Source organism: Panthera tigris, chromosome C1 (assembly GCF_018350195.1).
Source record: "Panthera tigris isolate Pti1 chromosome C1, P.tigris_Pti1_mat1.1, whole genome shotgun sequence".
Taxonomy (NCBI): domain Eukaryota; kingdom Metazoa; phylum Chordata; class Mammalia; order Carnivora; family Felidae; genus Panthera; species Panthera tigris.
In genome coordinates, this window is record NC_056667.1 from 130,341,329 (window position 1) to 130,366,368 (window position 25,040).

Sequence of the window (25,040 nt, forward strand, 5' to 3'; positions counted from 1 at the left end):
GCGGACCCACTGCCCTTTCTTTCTCAATAGGACTTGAGCTGGGCTGTACTTAGTGTAGTTCCCCTCCCAGTTACCATCATCAACTACTTGTCTTTTAATTATGCCATATATTGCCTTATTTTCAATAATAAGCACTTTAAAAACATCCTGCACTTTATTTTTCATCTTCAGAATCCTAGAAGCCCAAATTATTTCTGATGTGATCATTTATGTCTGGTGTATTGCAGCAGCTTTAAGATTTTACTTTTTAAGTTTTTTTTTTTAATGTTTACTACATTGAAGAACAATACTCTGTGTTCTGTATATATATTATATTTCTTAGGAAGTCTTAGGAAGTACATGCTATTAGCATTTCCATAGTAAGATGACAAAGGAGCCAGAGTAGAAAAAACTATAAATAAGCAAAACAAACTGCAATCCCGAGGTACAATGTCCTCTATACTTGGCCCTTGTATGCCTTATTTACCACAAACAACTTTTAAAAGCCATTTTTTAGGGGTGGCTTGGTGGCTCAGTGGGTTGAGTTTCTGACACTTAATTGTGGCTTAGGTCATGATCCCAGGGTCATGGAATCAAGCCCTGCATTGGGCTCCACGCTGAGAGTGAAGCCTGGTTCATATTCTCTCTCTCCCTCTCCCTCTCTCTCTCTCTCCCTCTCCCTCCCTCTCCCTCTCCCTCTCTCCCCCTCTCCCTCTCTCCCCCTCTCCCACTCTCCCCCTCTCCCACTCTCCCCCTCTCCCTCTCTCCCCCTCTCCCCCTCTCCCTTGCTTTCTCTCTCTCTCAAATAAAAAATAAAATTAAAAAAGACCATTTTTTTTAATGGAAAAGTACCTTTGTCCTTTACATTGCAAGTTGGGATTCATTTTAAAAATCTGTTTTTTTCAAACTCATGGCTTCTTGTTCCTGAGGAGCACCATGTCACCAAGACCTTTCTAAAACATTCCTATGACTGTGATACTTCCTATTTCAAATGTTATCAGTGTTCCCCTACTGATGACTCTCAAATTTCCAGCTAAGCATTCCATGGTCCTCACAATTATTTCACTGTCTACTATTACTGTCCAACACTCCTTTATAAGCATCATTTATTTACACCACTCAAATCTCCAGAGCCCCTGCCATATTCCTTCTTGCATCATCTCTGTCCTCAAATAGACTCAGGGGCTCTCGAGGGCAGGGGCTATATCTTACTTTCCTCTTCTCTCTCCATTTTTGATAGAGATTCCCAGAGCAAAATCAGTGAGCAAACAAAGGGCAAAGAGGAGAGAGAACAAAAATGAATAAAATTGTGTTCTTCTAATAAGTTAAGATGGTGAATTTAAGCCTGTTCAGTTCTCTATAGAAAGCTATTTAACCTGGGTTCCAGAGCCCTCAGGAAACACCCTGGGGCAGCTTTAGATGGTATCATAAAGACGAAAAAGAGAATAAAAAATCATGATAAAATCACTCTTCTATCTTTTTCTAACTCTTGCAGTTTTTGAAAATTTAATAACAAAGTAAGATGTGGTATTACAATGATGATAGAAAGATGATCATATCACAGGCTGTCAGAGCTCACAATACAATATAGGCACCAAGACATTATTTTTTAGCAGCATTAGTTAAGAACATACTACATGCAGAACATGTGTTAGCTATTGGGGCAAAACAGATAAATCAGATACAACTTCTTACTTGAAGGAATTTACAATCTGCCAGAGAGAAACAGACACATAAATTTAAAGAGGCCATGGAGTGTACAACAGGCAGCATTCCCAGGCCAATTTCATAGAAATATGTTCCATGTCCAAAGGCCACACACAGATGAGAGGTCAATTCTAGCCATAAGATATGGAATATCATAGAGGAGCATGAAAAATGTAAACACACACACACACACACACACACACACTCACATGAGTGATCAAGGAAAGGAGATAATTTCATGGAAAACCATTTTTCCTAAGAAAGATGAAAAAACAGATGCCCATATAAATCTAACTAAACCAAAAAGAAAAAAAAGAAAAAGGAAAAAGTAATGGATTAGGGGAAAATGCTCACAGTATGTTATTTGTAGCTTTTGTTTGAAATGAAGAAGTAAAACATAAAAACTAACATTGCTATCTTGTTTTTGACCAAATGGAGGACTGTTCTTGCTATGGGCAAGAAGCAATAACATATATTATAAGAAATGTCTTGGAGTTTTGCCATACTGCCATTTTCAAAACAGTGCCTGAATTGATATGATTTCAGAAGCAATGCACTATCAGTTAGATCCTTTCTGTTCTCCCTTTTCAGATGATACAAATAACTTAAAAACTGGATTTTTTTCTTTTGTTTTTGAAAAAGAATATGAATTACATAGAAAACTATTTTTAAAAAGTAAACATTACCCAAATTCAACCAATAATAGGTAACCATTTTTTTGTGTGTTTTGTTCACTGAAAAATCCTTTGGTGCCTAGGATATTGTTGGTATATAGGAGGTACTCAGTAAATATTTGTTGATAAATGGATACGAAGATTAGCAGTATTTTTGTTGTCTAAAAGGGAAAAATATGAGCCAATCAAGGGACAGACACCTGAGATTCTGGTTCTTATAGACTTCGGATATACTAGACTAGGGGTTATAATAAGAAATATGTGGAAAGAACTATTATCTCTTTTGCACTTAGGCATTACTAGGCTACTCATCTACTTAGCTCTATCCTGGTATATTATTTTAAAGTATCAGAAAATAAACTGTAAAACCATAGAGAAAAACTGAACACAAATATTTAATTGTGAACCAAAAATTTTATGATCAGCTCCTCAGTTACTGCATAGTATTAACAGATTTTCTATTATTCTTAATTTTGCTGCTAATGTGTAATTTTGTCTTCTCAATATCTTCATAGATATTTTAGAGATTTAGGGAGAATTTGTATCTGTGGTTGTGACTAATCCAATTTTAAACCAGTTTGTAAACAAAAATTCAAATAGGACCAGATTTAAATATATTGTACCTTATAGACCTAGTATAAGTGAACAATTAGTGCAAACATATCACTTTACAAACAAGAAAAATGTGACACAAAGACATAATGTCACTTGCTCAAAATCATACCTAGTTTCATTCATAAAGTCTGTACTTTTGGACCCAGTATTTCCACTTCTGTGTGTTAATCAGAGAAAACTAATGAGAAAGCATGTTTTTTTTTTATCCTTGGAAAAAATAGTTAACAAAAGGATAAAGCAAAAAAACTAAATCACACATCTAATAATTGAATGATATATGGTTGATTAAATAAAGTAGGGAACAACACAATGGAACGCTGGGCAACCACTAAGAATAAAAGCATCTAATTATATACATTGATATGGAATGATGTGCTGAATGTATTGAAAAATAAATAAATATAAAAGAGTGTCTATCATGTGATCTTATTTTAGTATATGATCATTTTCAAGTATATATTTGCATCAAGAAACTGAATGAACAGAAATAAAGTACAATAATGGTTGTTACTAGGAAATATGGACATTCTGAAAAAGTATTGCTAACTTTTATTTCTAAAATTAAAATTTATGGTCTAATAGAAATAATAACACAATGAAAATGTATTTAATATTGACATTGAGGAGTTCTTTTATTCTACTCTGAGAAGGTATTCTTTACATCATTTTCAAATACCGAAGTCTGTCCAAATGGACAAAGTTGACAAGATATCTTTTGGAGTACAGAAAACCTTGAATGATTTCTCAGAAAAAATCATAGTATGAAGAAAAGTTGGATAAAAAATGTAATGTGTACAAAAAACAAATATAGAATTTTCAAATCTTTGCTATTCTAACTACAATGTTGAGATTTCAGCCAAGAGCCACCTGCCAAAGACAGGAACTAGAGTTTGGGATATCCAAGAATACTTAAGCAAGTTACCTAAAATAAAACCATGTACACAGTGTTAGATCACCAAGATTTAAAAATAATAGCTAACAGTAAGTCTGGATCTGTAGTCATGGTCACACCCAAGCAGAAACAAAGGTCTGGTGGCTCTAAACACACATTTTCAGAATAAGTGTGCTCAGAAAATATCTCTTTCCTATGATGGTTTTTATATATACATGCTAGATTTATCTTCCTAAAGAAGAAAAAAATCTATGGTTTAGACTGGCCACTAGGCCGCACCAAAAGTAACTGGAGGAAGGACTATATGAATCCAGGTAAGCATGACTCTAAAACCCATTTTCTTTCCACTTACTGTATCTTGTAGAATCAACAGAACTTCCTTACTGTCTCACTTTGATAGTGATGGTACCAGCCAACAAATGGATCTCTCTGGTACCATCAATACAGAAGACCCATGTGAGCAGGATAAGGATTTGAATATGCATTCAAAATCCAGACAACAGAAGAGTTCTTTTTTATTATTTTATAATTTTTAATATTTATCTTTGAGAGACAGAGACAGAGCATGAGTGGGGGAGGGGCAGAGAGAGAGAGAGAAAGAGAGAGAGAGAATCCAAAGCAGGCTCTAGGCTCTCAGCTGTCAGCACAGAGCCTGACACGGGGCTCGAACCTATGAATTGTGAGATCATGACCTGAGCTGAAGTTGGAAACTTCACTGCCTAAGCCACCCAGGCACCCCAGGAAGAAGAGTTCTAAAGGGAGTAATTCCTGACTTCTTCATTGTCTTATATTTTTCTTGAGTCCTTAAACACTGGTTATTTATACCCAGGAGAAGTTTTTTAGTACATTTCAATATCTTCCTAGTCTTCAGTGGGATGGGTCTGTTGTGGAGCCTAGCTCTGAAAGCTAGAAGTCTGAGATCAAGGTGTTGGCATGTTTGGTTTCTTCTAATGCCTCTCTCCTTAGCTTGTAGAGACCATTTTCTTCCTGTCTTCACATGATTTCCTCCTCTGTGTGCCTGTATCCTAATATCCTCTGCTTATAAAGACACCAGCCATATAGAATCCATCTCTCTGTGCATGTGTGTATCTCTATGTCCTAATCTCTTCCTACAGGGACACAAGTCATACTGGATTAGGGCCACCCCAAGGACCCTGTTTTAATTTAATCACATCTTTAAAGCCCCTTTCTCCAAATACAGTCTCATTGTGAGGTACTGAGGCTTAGAGCTTCAACACCTGAATTTGGAAGGGACACAGTCCAGCTCATAACAGTAACAAAGAGCAAAATTTACAATTTTATGTGACAACTTGACGGGGCTAAGAGATGCTCAGCTGGTAAAACATTATTTCTGGGTGTGTCTGTGAAGGTGTCCCAGGAAGAGATTAGCATTTTAATTGGTAAATTGAGTAAGATCTCCCTTAACCACGAGGGTGGGCATCATACAATCTGCTGAATGTCTGAATAGAACAAAATGGCACAGGAAAGGCAAATACGCTATCCCTGCTTGAGCTGAGACATCCATTTTTTCCTGCCCTCAGACATCAACACCTGGTTTCAGATAGGAAACAGCTAAAAACCTTCCTTGAAAGAGGAAAAGGTCTGAAAGTAAGGTGTTGTTTGTTGAGAACAGAACACATCATACATGGCAAATTGGGAAGAGAGAAGACTAGAGAGATATGTTGGACTCGGACTTATATCATCAGCTACCTTGTTTCTCAGGCCTTTGGATTTCGATTGAATTATATTACACCAGTGAATTTCCTGGTTCTCTCTCCCTCTTTTCTTTCTCTTCTCTCTCTCTAGAATACATAAAAATATTTCAAAATATATATAAAATATATGTATATGACTTTTCTACTCTTTGACACATACACACACACACCTTTTGGTTCTGCTTCCAACTAATGACATAATTATATATAAACATATATAATATTTAATATATAAATATATACTACATGTTATAAAATACTTTTTTCCTCACTAAATTTTGATTCTTCCCTTTTGAGAAATTCAGTTAAGCCGAATCAATTAAGATTTATTATTCACTACCATATGCACAAACAGATGATATCTGAGTTGAGACTAGTGGGATAATAAGAGGTAAGCAGAAAAAAAGGAGAAGCATTTCAGTTCAATGAACTGAGTGAAGACACGTAAGAGAGGAATGGTCCTATGGTTATGGGGCAAGGCTGTATGTATGCTTGCGTCTATATAAGTATAGGAGTAGCGGTAGGAGAAGTAGAGTAGCTATAAACATGATTTTATTGGAAGATGAAATGTACTGTAAATACTGCTGGAAGATAATGCTGTGGAAGTAAGTCTATGTTTTAAAGAAAGTTAAACCCAATACAAATAAAAGTCTGACCCTAGCAAGATATCTTAGAGGTAGAAGGACATAGTTAACTTGATACTGAATTGAACACTTTTTCACATTATTGATAATTTCTAATCCTCACAACAAAATTTATATAGTATTGTCAAAATAGCACACATTAGATTTTTTAAATTTGGTTTTTAACATTATGTGATATACTTACTTTAAAAAATATCAATACTCTCTCCAAATATGCATAAAAAAATCCTAGATCTTATTTTTGTGTAGGCTTTTCTGTGGAGTTTTCTTTTTCCTCCACACATAGTAATAAGTGAAAATGGCCATCAAGAGACAAAAGTGAAGGCTTTCAAAAAACAAATCTATTCCTTAAATTGAAGGATACAGTAATAAAATTTCTATGTGGAAAAAAAAAACCTGTCACCTTCATAGATCTGAATACTTCATATAGACTTTCCAAATGTGTGTAAATTCTGCACATTCAAATAGTTTTCCACTCTACAAAAAAAAGAAAAATGTACTACCAACCAAACTAAAGCAAGCACTATATCTTATCTCTTAAAGCAATTTTTGTTTCCTGTAAGGCTTTTAGATGAAATAGTACATACTAGCTTTTCATTAAAGGTACATGACCGCTTCCAATTGAAATCTGAGGCTGAAATCTGTGTTTCCAAAAAGCTCCCCTTGTAAGAAGAATCGACTACTAGAAAGATATCCAGAGGGCTTAATATTCTCCTGTCATATAGAGATTTCAAAACATCTCCCTTAATGCCCATCCAATGGCAAAATCCAATAAGCCATTTAAAACTCTCATCCTCCTTAAACTTTCTGGAGTTGACATATATTCTTCCTTCCTTCCTTCCTTCCTTCCTTTCTTTTTTTGAGTTGATATTCTTTGACACTCTCTACTCCTTTGACTTGGAGGATTCTACTCTTTGACAAGTTCCCTCCAATTTCCATTTCTTCTCATTTACTTTTGTTGATTCCTCTATAACACAGTATCAAACAGTGGTATTTCCTAGAATCCATCCTTAATCCTCTATTCTTCATTTTGTAAACCCACTCTTGTGTCATGGCATAAAATGTACCTCGCCAATTGGCCACAACATATCTCTCTAGTCTTCTCTCTTCCCAATTTGCTGTGTAGGATGTGCTCTGTTCTCAACAAACATTGCCTTACTTTCAGAACTTTTCCTCTTTAAGGAAGCTTTTCAGCCATTTCCTATCTGTAAAACTATTACACATTTTTCCCCATAATACTGTGAAAATATCACTTCATCTATAAAGCTTTTCTCTCTTCTACAAGTAATCATGAAATGATCTCTATTGAAATGTTTTCCCACAACACTTTAGTCATATTTCTTTTTCTTTTTTGTTTCAAATTTTTATTGACATTCCAGTTAACATGTAGTATAATATTTGCTTCAGTAGAAGTTAGTAATTCGTCACTTACGTAAACACTCAGTGCTCATCACAAGTACCCTCCTTAATCTCCATCATCTATTTAATTATTACAATTGTCAAATAGGATTTTAAGTTTTGTAAACCCATTCATCTACCAAAATAAAGTTTAAGCTCTTCAAAGGTAAAAACCATGTTGAAGTTACTACAACATAAAGCAGTACAGCATAAGAATTATAACCAAGGTATGAATTTTAGAATCAAAGTATGGTTTGAGTTTCAGGTATCCACTGGTTCCTAGCATGTAACATCAGTGTTACCATCTGTGAAATGGGGATAGTAATTACATGATGATGATAATGATGATAATCACAATAATAACAATAGCATAATATTCTAGCTTCACATAAAATATATAAAGCGCTTAACACAGTGCTTGGCAGAAAATATTTGCTAAGTTGGTTAGCTGTTATTAATTATCCTTCCAAATTTACACAGGGTCTCATTCATCACAGGTTATCAATAAACATTTGGTGAAGAATTAATGAATGGATGATAGCAGAATATCATTACCTATATTTTGCTTCTTTTATACCTTAAGTTTTTTTGAGAGATTCAGTAAGCATTACTGCTACCATCAGAATAAATCTTAGATAGTAAAAAACCAAAGCACAGACAGAATTTCCATAAAACCAAATGTAGACAAAGATACACAAAAGTAAAATATTTTTCTTATAAACCTTTCCATTAATGTATTTTTTTCCTTGCTATGTTTATGAAATAGTCTTATAGGTGAATAAGTCTTATAGACCATAACAGGTCAGGTGCCTCTGATGAAACTTGGTAAGAGTAAAAAATGGAACAGAACATTATTGTGAGCTGCTGTGCCCATGAGTGATATCGATTCTAGGGACACCGGAGCATTCTCAGGGCAGGCATGTTCTAGGCCCATTTATAGGGAGGAAGGAAGGTGAGTCTGAAATGTTATTTGTACTTTTCCTGGACATAGTGCAAGAGAGACAAGACAAATGAAGACTTGGCCCCAGAAAAGGCATTACCGGTATCCTAGAAATGAAGTAACATGAGTACCTAGATCAATGCTTGGTCAAGGCTCACTCTGGACTTATTAATTCTGAAATATCCATGAATCTCCTGACCTTGCTCTTCTTCCTTCCAGTTGCACTGTCCAGGTTGAAACTCTCATCACTTTTCTCCTCAAGGATTTCCAAATCTTCTATGGGGTCTCTGCAGCTGATCTCCAGTGCTCTCCCCCACATGCCAATGAGCATCACCTTCAAAAGCCAATTCCTTCACCTCAAGCCTCTGCCTCAAATCTCTTTGGCTACTCATTCCTTTTGGGATCCTATGTAATCCCCTAACTTTGACATAAATAGGATCCCAACTCATCTTTCCAGTTTTGTGTCCTCAATCCCCTCTCCTTCCCAACTACAGTCACCCTTCATTCTAGCTATGTTCAACCACTCACAGCTCCCCAAATAGGCCATTAAGTCTCACAACCATGTCTTTACTTATGTTATTCTTTCTTTTCAGAATGCTATTCTCAACCTTACTGAATTTCATGAACTACAAGAACCACAAAAGATTGCCTTTTTCTGTAAAGCTTTAATTTCTCATTGTGAACAAATCACTTGCCCTGCTAAGAGTCCATTGCCCTCTCTTTTTCCTGTGGCCACACCTACATTATTAAAGGTTAATTAGCTGTTTATGATATTTTAACCCCAATAATTAATGAGCTCCTTAATGATGGGGGCTAAATTTCATTCATCTTCACTTGTCTAGGATTTAGCATACTTTCGGGGTCTATTAATATTTGCTGAATGACTGAAGAAATTTAGGATGGATCCAGGTAGAGGCAGAACTGAACAAGAGTCTCCTCTTGTCTTCACGTGCACAAGGTACAAACCTGAGTATGAGCTGAGGAGTGCGTCAATGCCTCAACAGATCCGTCTATACACATTTTGTAGACTAAAACTTAAAGAGATATTTTTGGATGTAGTTTACATAGGGATATTAGTTTAACATATTCAAATATTTTCAGGAAAAAAGAAAGAATACCATTTTTCCCTATGTGATTACCTCAGTCATTTCCATATTTTTGGACTATAATCTAAAGAATAACATTTTCTTGAATAACAAAATAGATCTTTGTGAACACAACTATAGAGTTCTGATAATGAAATAACTGAGTGTCAATACACTTGTGCTTAAAGACCATTTCTAAGTACACTTTGACACCACCATGGAGCTATTAGATACCAATCACAGCCTCTGTTTATGACATTGAGTATTAAAGGCGATCGTGGATATGATCTATCTTTAAAGCTCAAGTGAAAAATGCAAAAATAACTTCCATTGTGATGAACATTGACCCCAAAGGTGGTCTCTGAAATTTCTCGGAGGAAATGAGTTTATTTTTTTTATTGACAAATTGAGTCAGGAAAAAAAAAAAGATTTAAACTATGAGGAAACAAAATTTTTACCACATACCAATTTCTTCTGTAAGTGTAATTGTTCTCAGTAAAATTTTGGGAAACAAAATAATGTATTGGTTCATCAGTACTTGAAATTAAAAGTCAGTTACTAAACAAAAGCCACCATTCCAAATATAGTATAGACTATAGCAATAGAGTCTAAGAACACCTGCTTCTGCACTTCTCTAATTAAAAGCCACTATTCTAGCAAATGTGTTTTCATTAGACAGTTCCATGAGCTTTCTCATTCCCTCCATTATATTTCTAGACACTCTAGCTGACTGTGGTGCATACACTTGTTGGTGAGCGAAGCAAAGGTTAAGTGTGTGTGTGACACAGATGAGCCCCGAGATTAAGTATACACTGTGAAATGCATGTGGATGTTCATGATTTAAACCAATGAACTGTGGCCTGAAATGATGTCACACGAAGCGCAGTGGTAAGTGGAAGGTTAAACCTACTTGCATCTCGGCTCATTAAACGCAGTTAAAGTGCAAATCCCCTCATTCTGACAGTAGTGATCACAAGGGTTCTCTTTCTGGTCACAGCGCTGACTTTTAAACCCCACAGAGCATCTGCAGAATTTCAGTAAAATACAGCTAAATAAAGCGGCTGACTTTTTTTCTAAATATGTTTCAAGTTCATTTCATACAGAGATAGTAACATATGAATCAAACTTTGTCAAGTAAGTCCATTTATCTCTCATTCACACTCATCACATGCTACTCTGACAAGGTGGGGACAGATCGTGGATATGGATCATATGTGGGCATTATCCTTCTAGTCAAGCAGTGATCAAAGAAAACTCAAAATAGAAACCACATAAGTGAAATGGTTTTATTTCAAGTTGTCCATTCTGGACTGTCAGGTATTTAAGAGGGAAAATATTAAATTCTAGATTTTTCTCACGAGCAGAGAATCTCCCAATACTTTCTAAATGTTCAGAAACCCAGATTCAAGTTAATGTACTCCAAAGGAGACAGGGGCTTAATAGGTTTACATAATACAACACTCTAAACCTGATATAAACATCAAATAACATCATTATACATTTGAAAAAATACCACAGTTTCTTTTTAAAAGGATAGCTGTAAATACCAAGTATACATAAATATGATTATGTCTGGGTTTCACATATCTAAATAAGGTCAATGAAATTAGAATAATTTTACCTGGCATTTCCAAGTTCAAAGATCTATGAATGTCTTCAATGGGTATGATGCTAAGAACTGAATGAGCTCTTCCTTATGAAATCACTAGCAAATTGATGAAGGAGGAGATTCTGTAGCACATGAGCCAATGAGGGACAATACTTGATCAGAGATGTCCGTGAAACATTCATTTAAAATGTATTACTCCAAGAGAGGAGAACAATAGAGGAAGGATTCCATGTACATACAAAGTCATACTATAACAAGCCCACAAAGTTATATAATACTCACAGACACACAGGTACATTTGTCTCAGGGTCCAGCTGGCATGTGCCACCATTGTAACAGTAGCCATCACATAACTGACAGCTAGAGGCAATCTTTCCATTAGTGCAGCTGCAGCAACAAAGGAAAAAAGAAACCTCATTGTTAGTGGCATCATTATTGTCGAAAGCTGACATAAACTCTCTGCAGATAAGAATATTCATCATAGAGAAGTAATGGAGTGTGCCTGGCTAAAAGTAAGTTTTCAGAAAGACAGACTTCCTGGAGGCAAAGATTTTTTTTTTAACAAAATGATAACAATTTTTTTTTCTTTTGGTAATTTTTAAATTTTCAACCCACTTGCTTAATATAAAATTTTAATATAGTTAGAGATATGTGTAAAAAAATAGGCTCTAATGTCTATCACTTACACTGCAGGGAGACATCAGCATTTGTATCTTATTCCCTTTTCATTTAACTAGGGTTTGGTGACATCAGTGTGAATTACAAACCACATGATCAAATATTCTGGAAGCAAATGCTTCAGCTATCTGTTGTAAACTGGAAAATCTGGTCCAAAAACACTGTTAAGAGTTTCAGATTCCAGATTTTGTAAGAAAGTATAAGATTATCCAGTAGTCGCCTTTTCTCTTCGATTATGTACTGTAATTAAAGTCAATGTTTTTATTCTAACACACACACACACACACACACACACACACACAAGATCATGGGTAGTTCATTGTAAAAATAGAAATGTTATAGGAACAATACATAATTTGGCAATAGGGTAAGGAGGTAGGTTTTCTTATGGAAGGATTCTAATTTACAGCACATTATCTGTCTGAGATAAGAATAAACACCATGGTTTATGCTACATGGAAAACAAAAACAAACAAAAAAAAACCCAAGCTCAGTTAAAATAGGAAAAATACAGAAATTTCTTATTTGCTGTGTTATATTTTTATCTAAATAAATACTACTATATTGGACACTGAAAATTATTGGGGGGACAGACAAAAGTGCACAGTCATTCCAAATTATCATCAGGTCTCTTGAATGAGAAGTAGGGTAATAGATTTATACAAGCCTTGGCCCAAATCAGAATTACAACAGATCGTGCCACTATTCTGATTATAAGACCATGTTGGCACTAGGTGCTATGAAGCAATCAGTGGTGTCACAATAAATCTGGACATAAGCATGACACATAAATCAGGTTGCAATATCACTGATCACTTTGACAGTCTCCACGATGGATTTCTATTGTGTTACACCCATCAAAGAGTATCCATCTATCCATCGGTTGGATGCCTGAAATGATTACTTGGTGGTCCTGGTTAATTTATTCTGTGAATATTTATTTTATGGCATGTAGGTGATAAGGATGCAGGAAATACACCACACAGCTTATTACTTTCCCAGGTGTTTAATTTAAAGATGTTTTTTTAAGAGCCTAGATTTTAAAATCACATTTCTTTTCAAGATGAACAGAAGCAATGAGTCAACTATGTACTGTATATAAAATGGAAATATGTGAATGTAGAACCAAACATGGAGAGGAAGCAGTTTAAAGTTTACAAGACTTAACAGAGAATGCCTTTATAATCTATAGGCATGTAAATATGGACACTGAGTCAAGTATACATTTAACAGTATTGGTATCTGATAGGTTTAACGGATCTGGGAGAATGTTCCTTGCCCTCCATCTCAGCCTCATTGAAAATCAAAGAGCAGAAAGTTATAGTTTCTGTTCTATCAAAAGGACAATGTCAAAGTGAAAAAATAGCTCATTATCTATTAAAGAATTTCTGAGAAAAAAAAGATAACTATACACCAAATATCAGCTTTTAAAGATAAAAATATCCTACTCATTGCTTTTAAACTCCTTCTAACAAGAGTTATAAAAGATGTTGCCTTTCTCTTTCTAAAGGTTTTGTTTGAATCCTAAATTGAAGACAGAAATTTGTATATATTTCAAATATAAAGTAAAAATTACTCAAATCATTATAATGCATCAGAGTTCAGCTCATATTTTAACATGGGTTTTCATCATTTTATTTCTTAGAGGCAAGTGTGACACACACACACACACACACACACACACACACAGAGTTTGTGATACATCACTTTCCAAAAGTTAATTACCAGTTGTCCAGTACAGAGAAAAAATTCCCATAACAATGGACATTGCAAAGGTATTATTTAGGCTATTCAAAATTATGATCCTTTCTTCATCAATATTTACTTAGATTTCCACATAAGAGAAAAATATACAATTAGCTCCATTTTTAAAGAATATACTTATTATCCTTGACAGAGTATCTATTCTAGTTGACAGCTCATAGACTGTGTGTTAGAAACACACCTGACTATTTGGAATCACATGAATACATGGAGGCTTCAATTTTCCTATTTATGTAAAAGATTTACTTTAACTCAGTTGTGGCTTTGTTTTGGTATCAGTTATTTAGCTGTGTGACAGAAATTCTAGCACCACTGTAAACTTCATTTAATGCCAAGAAGAAAAGTATCATAAAAATGAAAACAAACTTGTCTAATAAGTTTCAGACTACCGAATCTTGTTTGTATTATCATGCTTAGATGTTATGCAGCCTATAATGACCAAATATTATACTCCTGGTTTTAAACTTCCACTGTCTGCTTGTTGTCAGTAACTCTTATTTATCCATCTGACACATACTTTTCCAAAAGGATCTTTTATGAGTCAAGAACTACAATGTTGGATCTCCACAGCCAAGTCAGGATATGAGGCTCTGGTGTTTCTAGCTTGGTGAAGTCAATTTCCTCTTCATAGTAGGCTGTACTGAGAGCCTAAAGAGTCTGCCCTTCTTTCTTCACATGGACCTCCCCCTTGTAATGGAAATGGTGTGTGTATCTCTTCTTGAGCTTTTTCAAGGTAAAGTGGGAAGGAAATTGCAACTCATATCCTGTCTTAGATAAGAGTCTATTATTTCCTGTGTGAATGGAATGGAGTTGTAAGCAAGACCCTAGAGTGCTTTTTTTAAAAAAAATATTTTTAATGTCTTTATTTATTTTTGAGAGACAGAGAGTGAGCAGGGAAGGGGCAGAGAGAGAGAGAGAGAGAGGGAGAATCTGAAGCAGGCTCCAGGCCTCTGAGCTGTCAGCACAGATCCTGACATGGGGCTCAAACTCACAAGCTGTGAGATCATGACCTGAGCTGAAGTCAGATGCTTTACCAACTGAGCCACCCAGACTCCCCTAGAGTGCATTTCTGATGCAGTGTGCTGGACATTAAGAAAAACGTACACCCGCTAATGGAAACAAAGTTCTGTCATGATAAAGTTTCATCACAAACAGCTGATGAGCTTAGTGAGCAAACATGATTTTGGTAGTTTATATGAAAATGCATTTGCTTTTATATACTTATCAAAGGCACATATTTATAATTAGTCATATTTTCAATTACTTTACTTAAAAAATAATGTACTTTCAAATGACCCAATTTGAGGGTTTGAGTAAATGTCATTCATAATTATAACACAAATCATTAGAGTAAATTCTAAAATGAGAGTAAATAAAAAAGAAAAAAACTGTCGCTGTCTGTAATAAAATTTTATTGGGCCTTGTTTGGCAGAGCGACATAACTCAGGGCTGGCACCCTCGCAGAGCTGTCTCGGTGGAAGCCACAGCATGAACACTTTACAGCACGCTTTCCATCTCATATTCTCATTTATTATACTCCTAACCAAGGCAAGCGATAGAGTCCAGTGCTTTAAAGGCTCTTCTTTTAAGAGGTTGTTGAAAGAAGCTCAGAGTAAGGACTGATCTTTAACCTCAGTGGCATAAACTTGTTTCACGATAGAAACTGAATGGCATTGCCCTTTAGCTGCCATGATCTCTTTTCTTTTTTAATTTTTTTAGTGTTTATTCCTTGAGAGAGAGAGAGAGAGAGAGAGAGAGAGAGAACGAACCAGGGAGGGGCAGAGAGAGAGGAGACACAGAATCTGAAGCAGGCTCCAGGTTCTGAGCTGTTATGATAGTACAGAGCCCTATCCGGTGCCCGAACCCACCGACCGTGATATCATGACCTGAGCTGAAGTTGGATGCTTAACTGACTGAGTCACCCAGGCGCCCCTCTTTCTCTCTTCCTTTCTTCCTTTCCTTCTTCCCTTCTTTCTTTTCTTCTTTCTTTCTTTCTTTCTTTCTTTCTTTCTTTCTTTCTTTCTCCTTTCTTTTTCTCTTTCTTTCTTTCTTTCTTTCTTTCCTTTCTTCTTCCTTCCTTCCTTCCTTCCTTTCTCTCTCTTTCTTTTCTTCTTTTTTTTTAAATTCTGTTTTCCATTCTCTTAATCTTAAAGCCAAAGGGCAAAAGGCAATGTAACCAAAGTCTAACTTGGAAATTTTTATTATAGTTGCCTCTTAGGGAACATTATTACTTCTACTTATTTTGGACTATAATGTTTAAAGTCAAATTAAAAACCTAAATTAAAAAATGTATTTCCATTAGACAAGTCTTTTGTTCCTCCCCCACAGGCACATTTTCTAACAACAGAAAAGTAAACACTTACTATAAATGATAATAATGAAACAAAAGTCTCAGCTCTTCTAATTTAGGGATACTGCATATAGATTTTTCAAGGTATGTTGCATCTCACTATTTCTTGCTTACTATTAGGAATATTCTATATATATAATAATCTGACCACATCATTACATGAGTACATGATGAATTCTCATGTTCCCCAGCTGCACAAAATAGGCGTTGAATAAGTTCAGTCAATTGGGATGAACTGAATTTTATCTACAACCAAAAACAAACAAACAAACAAACAAAGATGAAATGATCACTAAAAGAATTTTAGGATAAAAATAATTTACATTCTTTTCATGTTTATTGTTGAACTGCTACATCCTTTTGGGTTCAAATGCTTTTATAATTAAGCTGGATGTTCACTTACTTGCAAAATATATCTTCACTGTCTTTATTTATAATGCAGTGTCCCCCATGGCACCTTATACATTTGTCAATCTCACATTTTGGTCCTTCATAGCGTGTTGGACAGACACATTCAACACTTCCATCATCCCTGATGGTACAGGATTCAGAATTCACACAGTAGTGGTGACAAACATCTAGGAAGAACGCACACCAGAGAAAAAGAAATTATACTATATGATTTTTTTCAGTCACAATACATGTTGCCATTTCATTTAATATTTAAAAACAGTCAATTCTTAAAGAAATACAAAAATAAGTAAATTAATGAAAACATCTAAATATAAAAAATGGCTAATAAGTAGATTAGCTTACAAAATCACTTTGTAATTACATGTAACTAGAATTCTTTAATAATGCTATTGATTTCTCTTTTTGCCAGCCACGCACCATTTCATCTGGCTAAAAAAAAAAAAAATGTTGAGTTATACTGATATAATGCTAACTGAGAAACTCTTTTGGTTCTGAATGTTAAAGTTTAAGCTAACAAGTTTCCTTCATTTCCTTCTAATGGGCACTATAACTATTCTGAAATGAGCAGAAATACTCAAGATTTCTTTAAGCATCATTTGTTGTTTCCTTTCCTTGTACTTCTTTTCATCTCGAGAACAGAGTAGTGTCTGGTGGGTGGGGGACCCAGCCTCTGCATCAGCCCTTTGTGTGGTGTGAAGAAGTCACCCTCTACACACAGCAGAACAGGCCCAGTATTTTCGAATGCCCTGGCAGGTGAGCAAACACAGAGATGTGCCTCTCATGGAACATCAAGAGAAAAGTGAACTGGGAAACTGATCCATCATGGGTAAGGAGTAAACAGAAGTTTAGGCTATTGTTTCCTTCCTCGTTTAGAGCCTGACTTCCCAGTCAGAGGGAAAACCTCAACAGAGTGTGAGGCTTTTGTTTTAAAACATCTTTCCTAATGAACATTATAGATAATTTTCTCAACTACAAAAGAAGATTTCTTCAAATATTGCTATACCTAGTTTATGTAATAAAACAAAAACAATTTAATGATACAATAACCAATCTATCTTTGTAACTAGACATTCTGCCTCAGTCTTTTGAAAAGCAAGTATTTATGTGTGTTTATATGTGAATATAATTTATAACATTCAAAATATTGAAATTCATAATACAATAATCTTAGGCAAAAGAACTTGATTAGATCTACCTCACACTTTGTGTTTAGAAGCTGCAATTTCCTTTTAGCTATCTAATTTTGAAGCGATGTTAAATGAGATTAGCTCTGATAAAAATCTCAATTTATAAACTTTAACCTGCTGTACGACAGTTATAGTAGGTGAAGAAAATTAAAACATAATTTATAACTCTCATGTTTGTATATTTAGCCCTTTATTAAATCAGACAGAAATTAAATTTATTGACAGGCTTGCTTCATATTTATGGAAATTTATTTCAAGCATTCTTCTGCTTGCTGTTGCATTACGCCAAGTACCCTCATTGAGATTCAATGCTTCAGCCTATTCACATGGTTTTGGCTATATTTAAGAAAAGTAGCATTTTGAAAAGGTGAGAAACTTGAAGATCTAAGAACTAAGTCAGTGTTAGTGGTATCTGTCCATGATGGTGTCTGTTTGCAGTTATTGGCTTGGCAGTTATAGTATGCACCATCACACATTCTGTTTTTGTTTATGAAGAATGTATGCTCAGCAGTCTATATGATGATCTCTCCTATTCAAGGCAGAAATCTCTAAAGAACAACTCTCATTAGTTCAGATTGTTCAGCACCTCTTACTGATAGCTCCTTTCAGATCATTCCCCAACTGCTTCCAATGTCACCCTTTGATCCTGGTTCAGTTATCTGATGGGACATAGAAGTTAGTTGATGTAGCCTAACAAGATCAACATGTTATGTCTTATCCATAGTGGATAGCTAATCAAAATCAGGTAGGTAACTTATTTGCAAATGCAAATTCCAGTGCTCATCCCTGTCACCACTGCCCACCCATGCCTAGATTCTAATTCATAAATCTGAAATGGGGCCCAGGTGATTCCCATGGAACTGGTTGAGGACCTAAAATCTGGGAACTAGGGAACACATAAGAAATAACACAGAGACAAATATTACTGATTAGCAAAGCGACTACATTGTTTAATATTTGCAAAAGGATTCAATTTACCTAAAATAGTTTATTTCTCAACTAAGTATGTGAGCCCTACTAAAAATGTAATTTTTAATCTAAACTTTTGGACCATTTTGTTTTTATAACCACATTACTGAGAAGACATGAGAAAGTAGAAAATAATGGATTAACATTTTGATGGTTGCTGATTGCCCTACAGTACACTGTAGTAAGGAACAGTTCTCACTTTCCTCTAGTGGTAAAGGGCAAAGTTAAATACTTACTTATAACTTACTAACTATAAGTAATTTTGGTACATAAATTAAATCTGTTTTACACTAAGATTAAAAAGATGTGATAATATACACAACTCACTGGTGTTCAAGAGAATACAAATAAATATGTCAAAGAAATACCATTGAACTCCCACCAAATTGACAACAAATAACAGGAAATCTCATACACTACTAGTAGAAATATAAATTGATTCAATTGATTTGGAAAACAATGACAGTATCTACTAAATTTGAACATACCCACACCTTATGACCTAACATTTGCACTAAATATATATCAAAGAGGAAGGCATGCATATGTGCATAAAAAAATACATATATATAATAAGCATAGTGACCTTTTTAGAAATGGGCCCAAACTACAAATAATCCAAACGTTCATTGCAAGAAGAAAGGATAAACTGTGGTTCACTCATACAATGAAATATACCTATAAATATATATATATATATATATGTGTGTGTATATACATACATATATATATATGTATATACATACACACACACACACAGACAAATAAAAAATGAAAGCAGTACAGCCTGTAAGGAACAAAATAGATGAATCTCACAAAAACAATGAGAGAGAAAAAAACTGGACACAAAAATATACACACTATTTTTTTTTCTATAAAATTAGAAAGGCCAAACTAATCTAGGGTTTTAGAAGTCAAAAAGGACTTATCTTTGGAAAGAAGGGAAGGGATAGTGATTAAGAACATCAAGTTACATCTGAGGTACCAGTAATGTTTATTCTTGACCTGGATGTTGGTTTATGCTGGTTTGTACACCTGGTGATAATTTACTGAACTGTAAACTTGTGATTTAAAAATTTTCTATTTACATTATGCTTCAATAAAAAGATTTTTTCTAATCTAATGGCACATAAGCTACAAGTAGAATATTTTAAAAATTCTGGTTAATTTGCTAACAAGGCTAAATAGGTTTTCTCTTTATAAACACTTCTTTTCAAAGAAATTCATGGTCTACTTTTTATGCTTTAAGGAAAATTCTCTAACCTTTAATGCTTTCAATATTTTTTCCTAGCATGTCAGATGCACATTATTCAATGCAGTTGATTGGCCTCATGGCATAAAAGTGGAATCCAAAGAATGTAAAAGAAATATTTGCTTAAGATAAAATTTTGAAATAAGCAGATAATAGAATTTGCACTTTAATAAATAATGCTAAATTGCATGCTGTTAAGCCATACCAGTTTTCCTTCTAAAATAGGCAGAAATCATTTTAGACTCAGAACCCTTTCTCTACAGATATTCAAATGGAAGACATTTCATTTTCCCCTCTTCACATGCTTCATACTTGATGCTATGTTGAAATTCAGGCAGAGTTGCTCACTATACTCCGACCCTGCCAAAGTTGCTCCCGATGCCTTTCTATGAAAATGTTCTATGTCTCACTCTTAGGCTTCAGATGTGGGGCATGTAGAAGTTGCTGGAGTTCTGGGTTCAGCTGGATTATTTTCTACACCACTATTAGGATTCTAGGGCCCAAAATATTCACTCTCTTTGCATGCATATTGTCCCTCTCCTCTCCTCTCCTCTCTTCTCTCCTCTCTCCTCTCCCCTCCCTTCCCTCCTCCCTCACCCTTCTCTCTTCTTTCTCTTCTCTTCTCTTCTCTTCCCCCCTCCCCTCCCCTCCCCTTCTCTCTCACTCTCTCTCTCTCTCTCTCTCTCTCTCTCGCTCTTTCTCTCTGTCTAAAAGACTTTCCTATTTACTCAATTCTAACTCTAGGATTCCTAAACACAGGAGAATGTAACTTTATTTAATAGGAGTTCACGTTCTAATTATCTAATTAGAGTAACTTTATTTAATAGGAGTTCACGTTCTAATTATCTCAGTATACGGCAACAGTGTATAAGTCATTGGAGAACCACCTAATTTCTCTCTCATTGTCTTCTCAGTTCCAACCCACTTTGAATTATAAGCACCTATGCAAAACCTGAATAAATGTGTACAGTATTTTCACCAGTGTTACCTCTCTATACACTCCCAAATAATTACTACACACTCATATTAAATTCTAAGCCTCTCTTCAGGTATTTACCTAATAAAAATAATACTTCATTAGCACTTCCCAATCCAGCAGAAATTTAGCAAAGTATGAAGAATGGTATATGAGAAGGCTCCTGAGCAGGCTCCCTTGGTATGCACTTGCTCGCTTTGTTTCTAAGGATTCCACCCTGACCTAATAAGCTCTGAAATGAGCAGAAAAGTTTAGCATTTCCTGAAAGAACACTTTTCTTATCCCAGAGCACTAAAAAATAGTTACCGCATAGGGCTTACCACTTTAAGCACAAAAATGCTCTAAAACCATTTTGAAAGTCATCTTTCTGTAAAATAGATATGCATTTTCTTAAGTAACATTTATCAATATATATTTTTAAAGATTCTATTTTTAGGTAATTTCTATACCCAACATGGGACTCGAACTTACAACGCCTACATCAAGAGTCGTGTGTTCTACCGAATGAGCCAGCCAGGTGCCCCATAATATTTCAATATTTTTAATGATCCTGTGTCACTATGCCTCTTAATTATTCCTACAAACCTACAAATTATTCCTACAAATTATTCCTTACCCTTGAGAAGTTTTATAGCCTTCTGCTTTTTTTTTTTTTTCTTTTTCAGCTTTGACTAAATGACTTGTTACTGATCATGAGGCAGTAGGCAAGTCTAAATAAAAACCTAATGATTCCTATCAGAGAAAAAAAGAGGTAGAGATATTGCTGATGGGTTAACACCAAGGTGTACAACAAAGGGACTGTCTTCTAATTTCCAGCACAGATCCACAGATACACACACACACACACACACACACACCCTTCTCCCCCCAAAACCATCTGTTTTTCCCCCAAATTTAAATTTGGCTTAATAGTTATTGGAAATAAAGTGAAAAATGTGGTAGAGGAAAAGAAGACAAGTTAAAAAAAATGTAAGTGTGAGAACACTCTCACTTTGTTAGAGGGCATGAAATGGGGAAGAAACCAAATGTTAAAGATGGAAAAGTCTAGCCAGATGAACCAGTAAGCATTCAGAGAGAACAGTTTGAATTTATGGACAGGAAGGCTGGTAGAACAATATGGTTGATTCTGTTTTAAACAACATGAGTAATTTAACCATGACAATAAAATGTAAGTGGAGGATCCATAGTTGATTATTTGCTGAGGAACATGCATCTGCCTAATTGTATACTGGGAGCTGCAGGAAGAGGACAGAAATACGAGAAAGGCCACCAGGTCTCTGAGAGCTGACAACCCATTTGAAAGGTTAAGACAAGAAGAAAAAAGGAACCAAAACTGATCTGAAGAATATCTGCTGTGGCAAGAGAGTGTAACTACGACTACCAACAAAATCTTCCTTCTTATGAAAGCTTCCACCTCATAAGGTTTACTCATTTTACTGACCTGAATGGCATAACAATTGATATGTTCCACATATGATAAAAAGGAGCAATAATGAAATGTAATTAATCTGTGCTAAGAAAGTAGAGATTACCATGAAATTATATAATAACACTTTATATTCACAATATAAAATTGTTATAACCTCTGTAGGGTAATTACACTAAGAACTGCACAGTAGCACTAAACACAATCATGTAATCTAAAGGACAACGATGGATATATAATTACAGAGTATTCATATGGTAATTAGGTGAATAGTAACTGGAGAATAAGTGAGTGGCTATTTTCTGCAACAGAAATAAAATAATTTTCAAGGGATACCATTATTGCACTCTGTCTTTCTCTTTCCTTTTCAAGCAACCAGAAATATAAGGAAATACTTCTTCCTTTAATCTTTTTTAGAGAATCTTAATAGACTGCATAAAAATATGAGTTGTATGGTTATATATACAAGTTTATGAATATTCATGGTGAGCCAGATGTTTATAAAATCTCTAGCTGCATTTAACTTCTTTCCCAAATATTTCTTTCTATTGAAAAGTAATTGCCAAGACTATTTAGCCATTAACTCATATTTGCAACTGGGCTATTCACATTGTAATAGTTAGTGGAGTGTGAAATTTATTTAAAGGAAACAAAACCAACGTTAAATACCACCTAAACAGAAGCTGAAGATAGGAAGAATAATGCAGAAATTAGAAAGTCTTTAATTGGTAATACAGATAGTCATATAGGGGAGACTATATTATACAATTACATGTATATACATCAATTGTTCTACCTCACTTAATTTTGACCTGGTTTTAAAAAAATATGTGAATTGGCTTTAAGATTCATAATTTAAGTAAGCATTTGGTAATTTAGGACTGCACATACAACATCAGCAACAGCAATAAACCAGAAGGTAGGGCTGTATTACTTTCACAAAGAAGACTAGGTAGAATTATCCACAGTGTATATCCCCAGGCATTCTACAACTGAGCTCAAGTTTCAGTGCAATTCACACTCCACCTTCACTGATATTTAATTGCATCCCAGGAGCAGTAGGTTCTATGAATTTTGTTAATATCTTCTCTACAAGGAGGTTTACGGCAGCTTCTATGTATGTATAAAATGTGGAAGACAGCCAACAATGGTATTTTATAAACTTTTGATGAATACTTATGCTAGGCTGACATAATAAGAAAAAGAAACAAAATCATTGGCTAGAACATGAAGGATTTGGAGGTTAAATTCAGTCCTTAATCTGGCTAACAATGTGACCTCATCTGAGTTACTTGACAGATTTAGCCAATACACCCATCGATCATCTTTGAACAGAGACAGTATTACTAAACGTGTCTAAGATTATATCACGATTCCCTCCTCCCCCACCTGTCCTCAACAATGCCCTTTATAGCATCAAGGCCAACTAGGGCCTGTTTTGAATTAAACGACGGGAATGATGATTATGATGATGATAAATACTCGATTGTAGTTGTCTTCTACATGACAGCTCACCTCTTTGTTGTAGTGTCATGCATTATATGGTATTATTCTCATTTTATAGGTAAGTAAACTGAGGCACAAGGAGGATAAGCACCTTGCCAAGGTCATACAACAATAAGTGGGAGAACAGAATTTCAAAGCCAAATAAGCTTAATTGTAAAGAGTAAACTCTTATTTTTTTCTTATGTAATAATTCGTATATTTGCTCAGAAGAAAACACACACGCACACACAAACCTCTAGAGAGTAATTTTAAATATCTTCGGCGTTCTCTTTCCCTTATATGTATCTAAAATTAAGAGAGTCCCCATGTGCATAGATATCTGGGGGTCTCACCATCAGGCAGACTGATAAAGGGCCCTGTAACAGCAAGAGCAGCAGGCCCAGGAAAGCTTACTTGGTACCACCACAAGCTGCAATATCAGAGCTCAGGAATTCAAGCCGGACTCCCACAGCTCATCCACACGTTCACATTTCACGCATCATTGTCAGCTTCCCACCCAACCTCAGTTGGATTTTTGCCTCTCCAGCCACTGGTCATCGGTTTACAGCCCTAGATTCTCTTCCGTGAAGGAAACTCCATGTGATCTCTTCATTATCAAGAAGGATCAACTCTGAGTCCCTCCACACAAATAAGAAGCCAAAATGACAGCCAAGAAATCATAAACTAAGGCATGTCTGAAGTGCTAACATTTACTGACATCTAATTTAAGATGAAAACATTTAGAAGGATTCTGGAAAGGCTCTAAGATTCTTAAATATATTAATGAGAATGATTGTGGCCTTTCCTTCTCTGAAGTCGGTTTTTCATATAGCGCGGTTTAGGAGGCCGAAGACATAAAGTAACTTGTTTAAATTTGCTTAGAATTTATGACTGTTATCTTTGAAGGCTTATGTAATGAAACAGAAAAACAGATTTAAGAAATATGAAAGTTGTTCTTTTTTACAGTCCTCAAATGTTTTACATAACCTAAGATATTTTAATAATTAAACTTATTGCATAGTCCTAAATATATCTTCCAATTTCAGAGCCGAGTTTAATAAAGTAGGCAAACATTGAATCCAGGTATGCCAATTAAATATTCACTAGGGAAAAAATGTGTGCAAAACTCTGATTAGAGCTGATAAATTTTCATCAGGAAAGCATGTCTAAGAAAATTAGCATTTTCTAATTTATTACTAAAAATAGAAATAGATCCCAAATATTTCTATAGAGAACACTGAAAAATTTAAAAGAATAAAATCCATTCTGAGCAAACACTGC

General features: G+C 35.0%; 1 protein-coding gene across 1 annotated transcript in view; it reads right to left on the minus strand.

Annotated features, from left to right (window-relative positions):
- The window catches only part of LRP1B (LDL receptor related protein 1B), a 1,866,249-nt gene that overhangs the window by 25,002 nt on the left and 1,816,207 nt on the right, over positions 1–25,040 (minus strand). Inside the window, exons 85-87 of the mRNA XM_042994392.1 lie at positions 16,454–16,628; positions 11,541–11,645; positions 10,560–10,673 (exon numbers count right to left, since the gene is read on the minus strand). Of these exons, the coding sequence (XP_042850326.1) occupies positions 10,560–10,673; positions 11,541–11,645; positions 16,454–16,628 (394 nt within the window). The remainder of the gene's footprint in view (positions 1–10,559; positions 10,674–11,540; positions 11,646–16,453; positions 16,629–25,040) is intronic.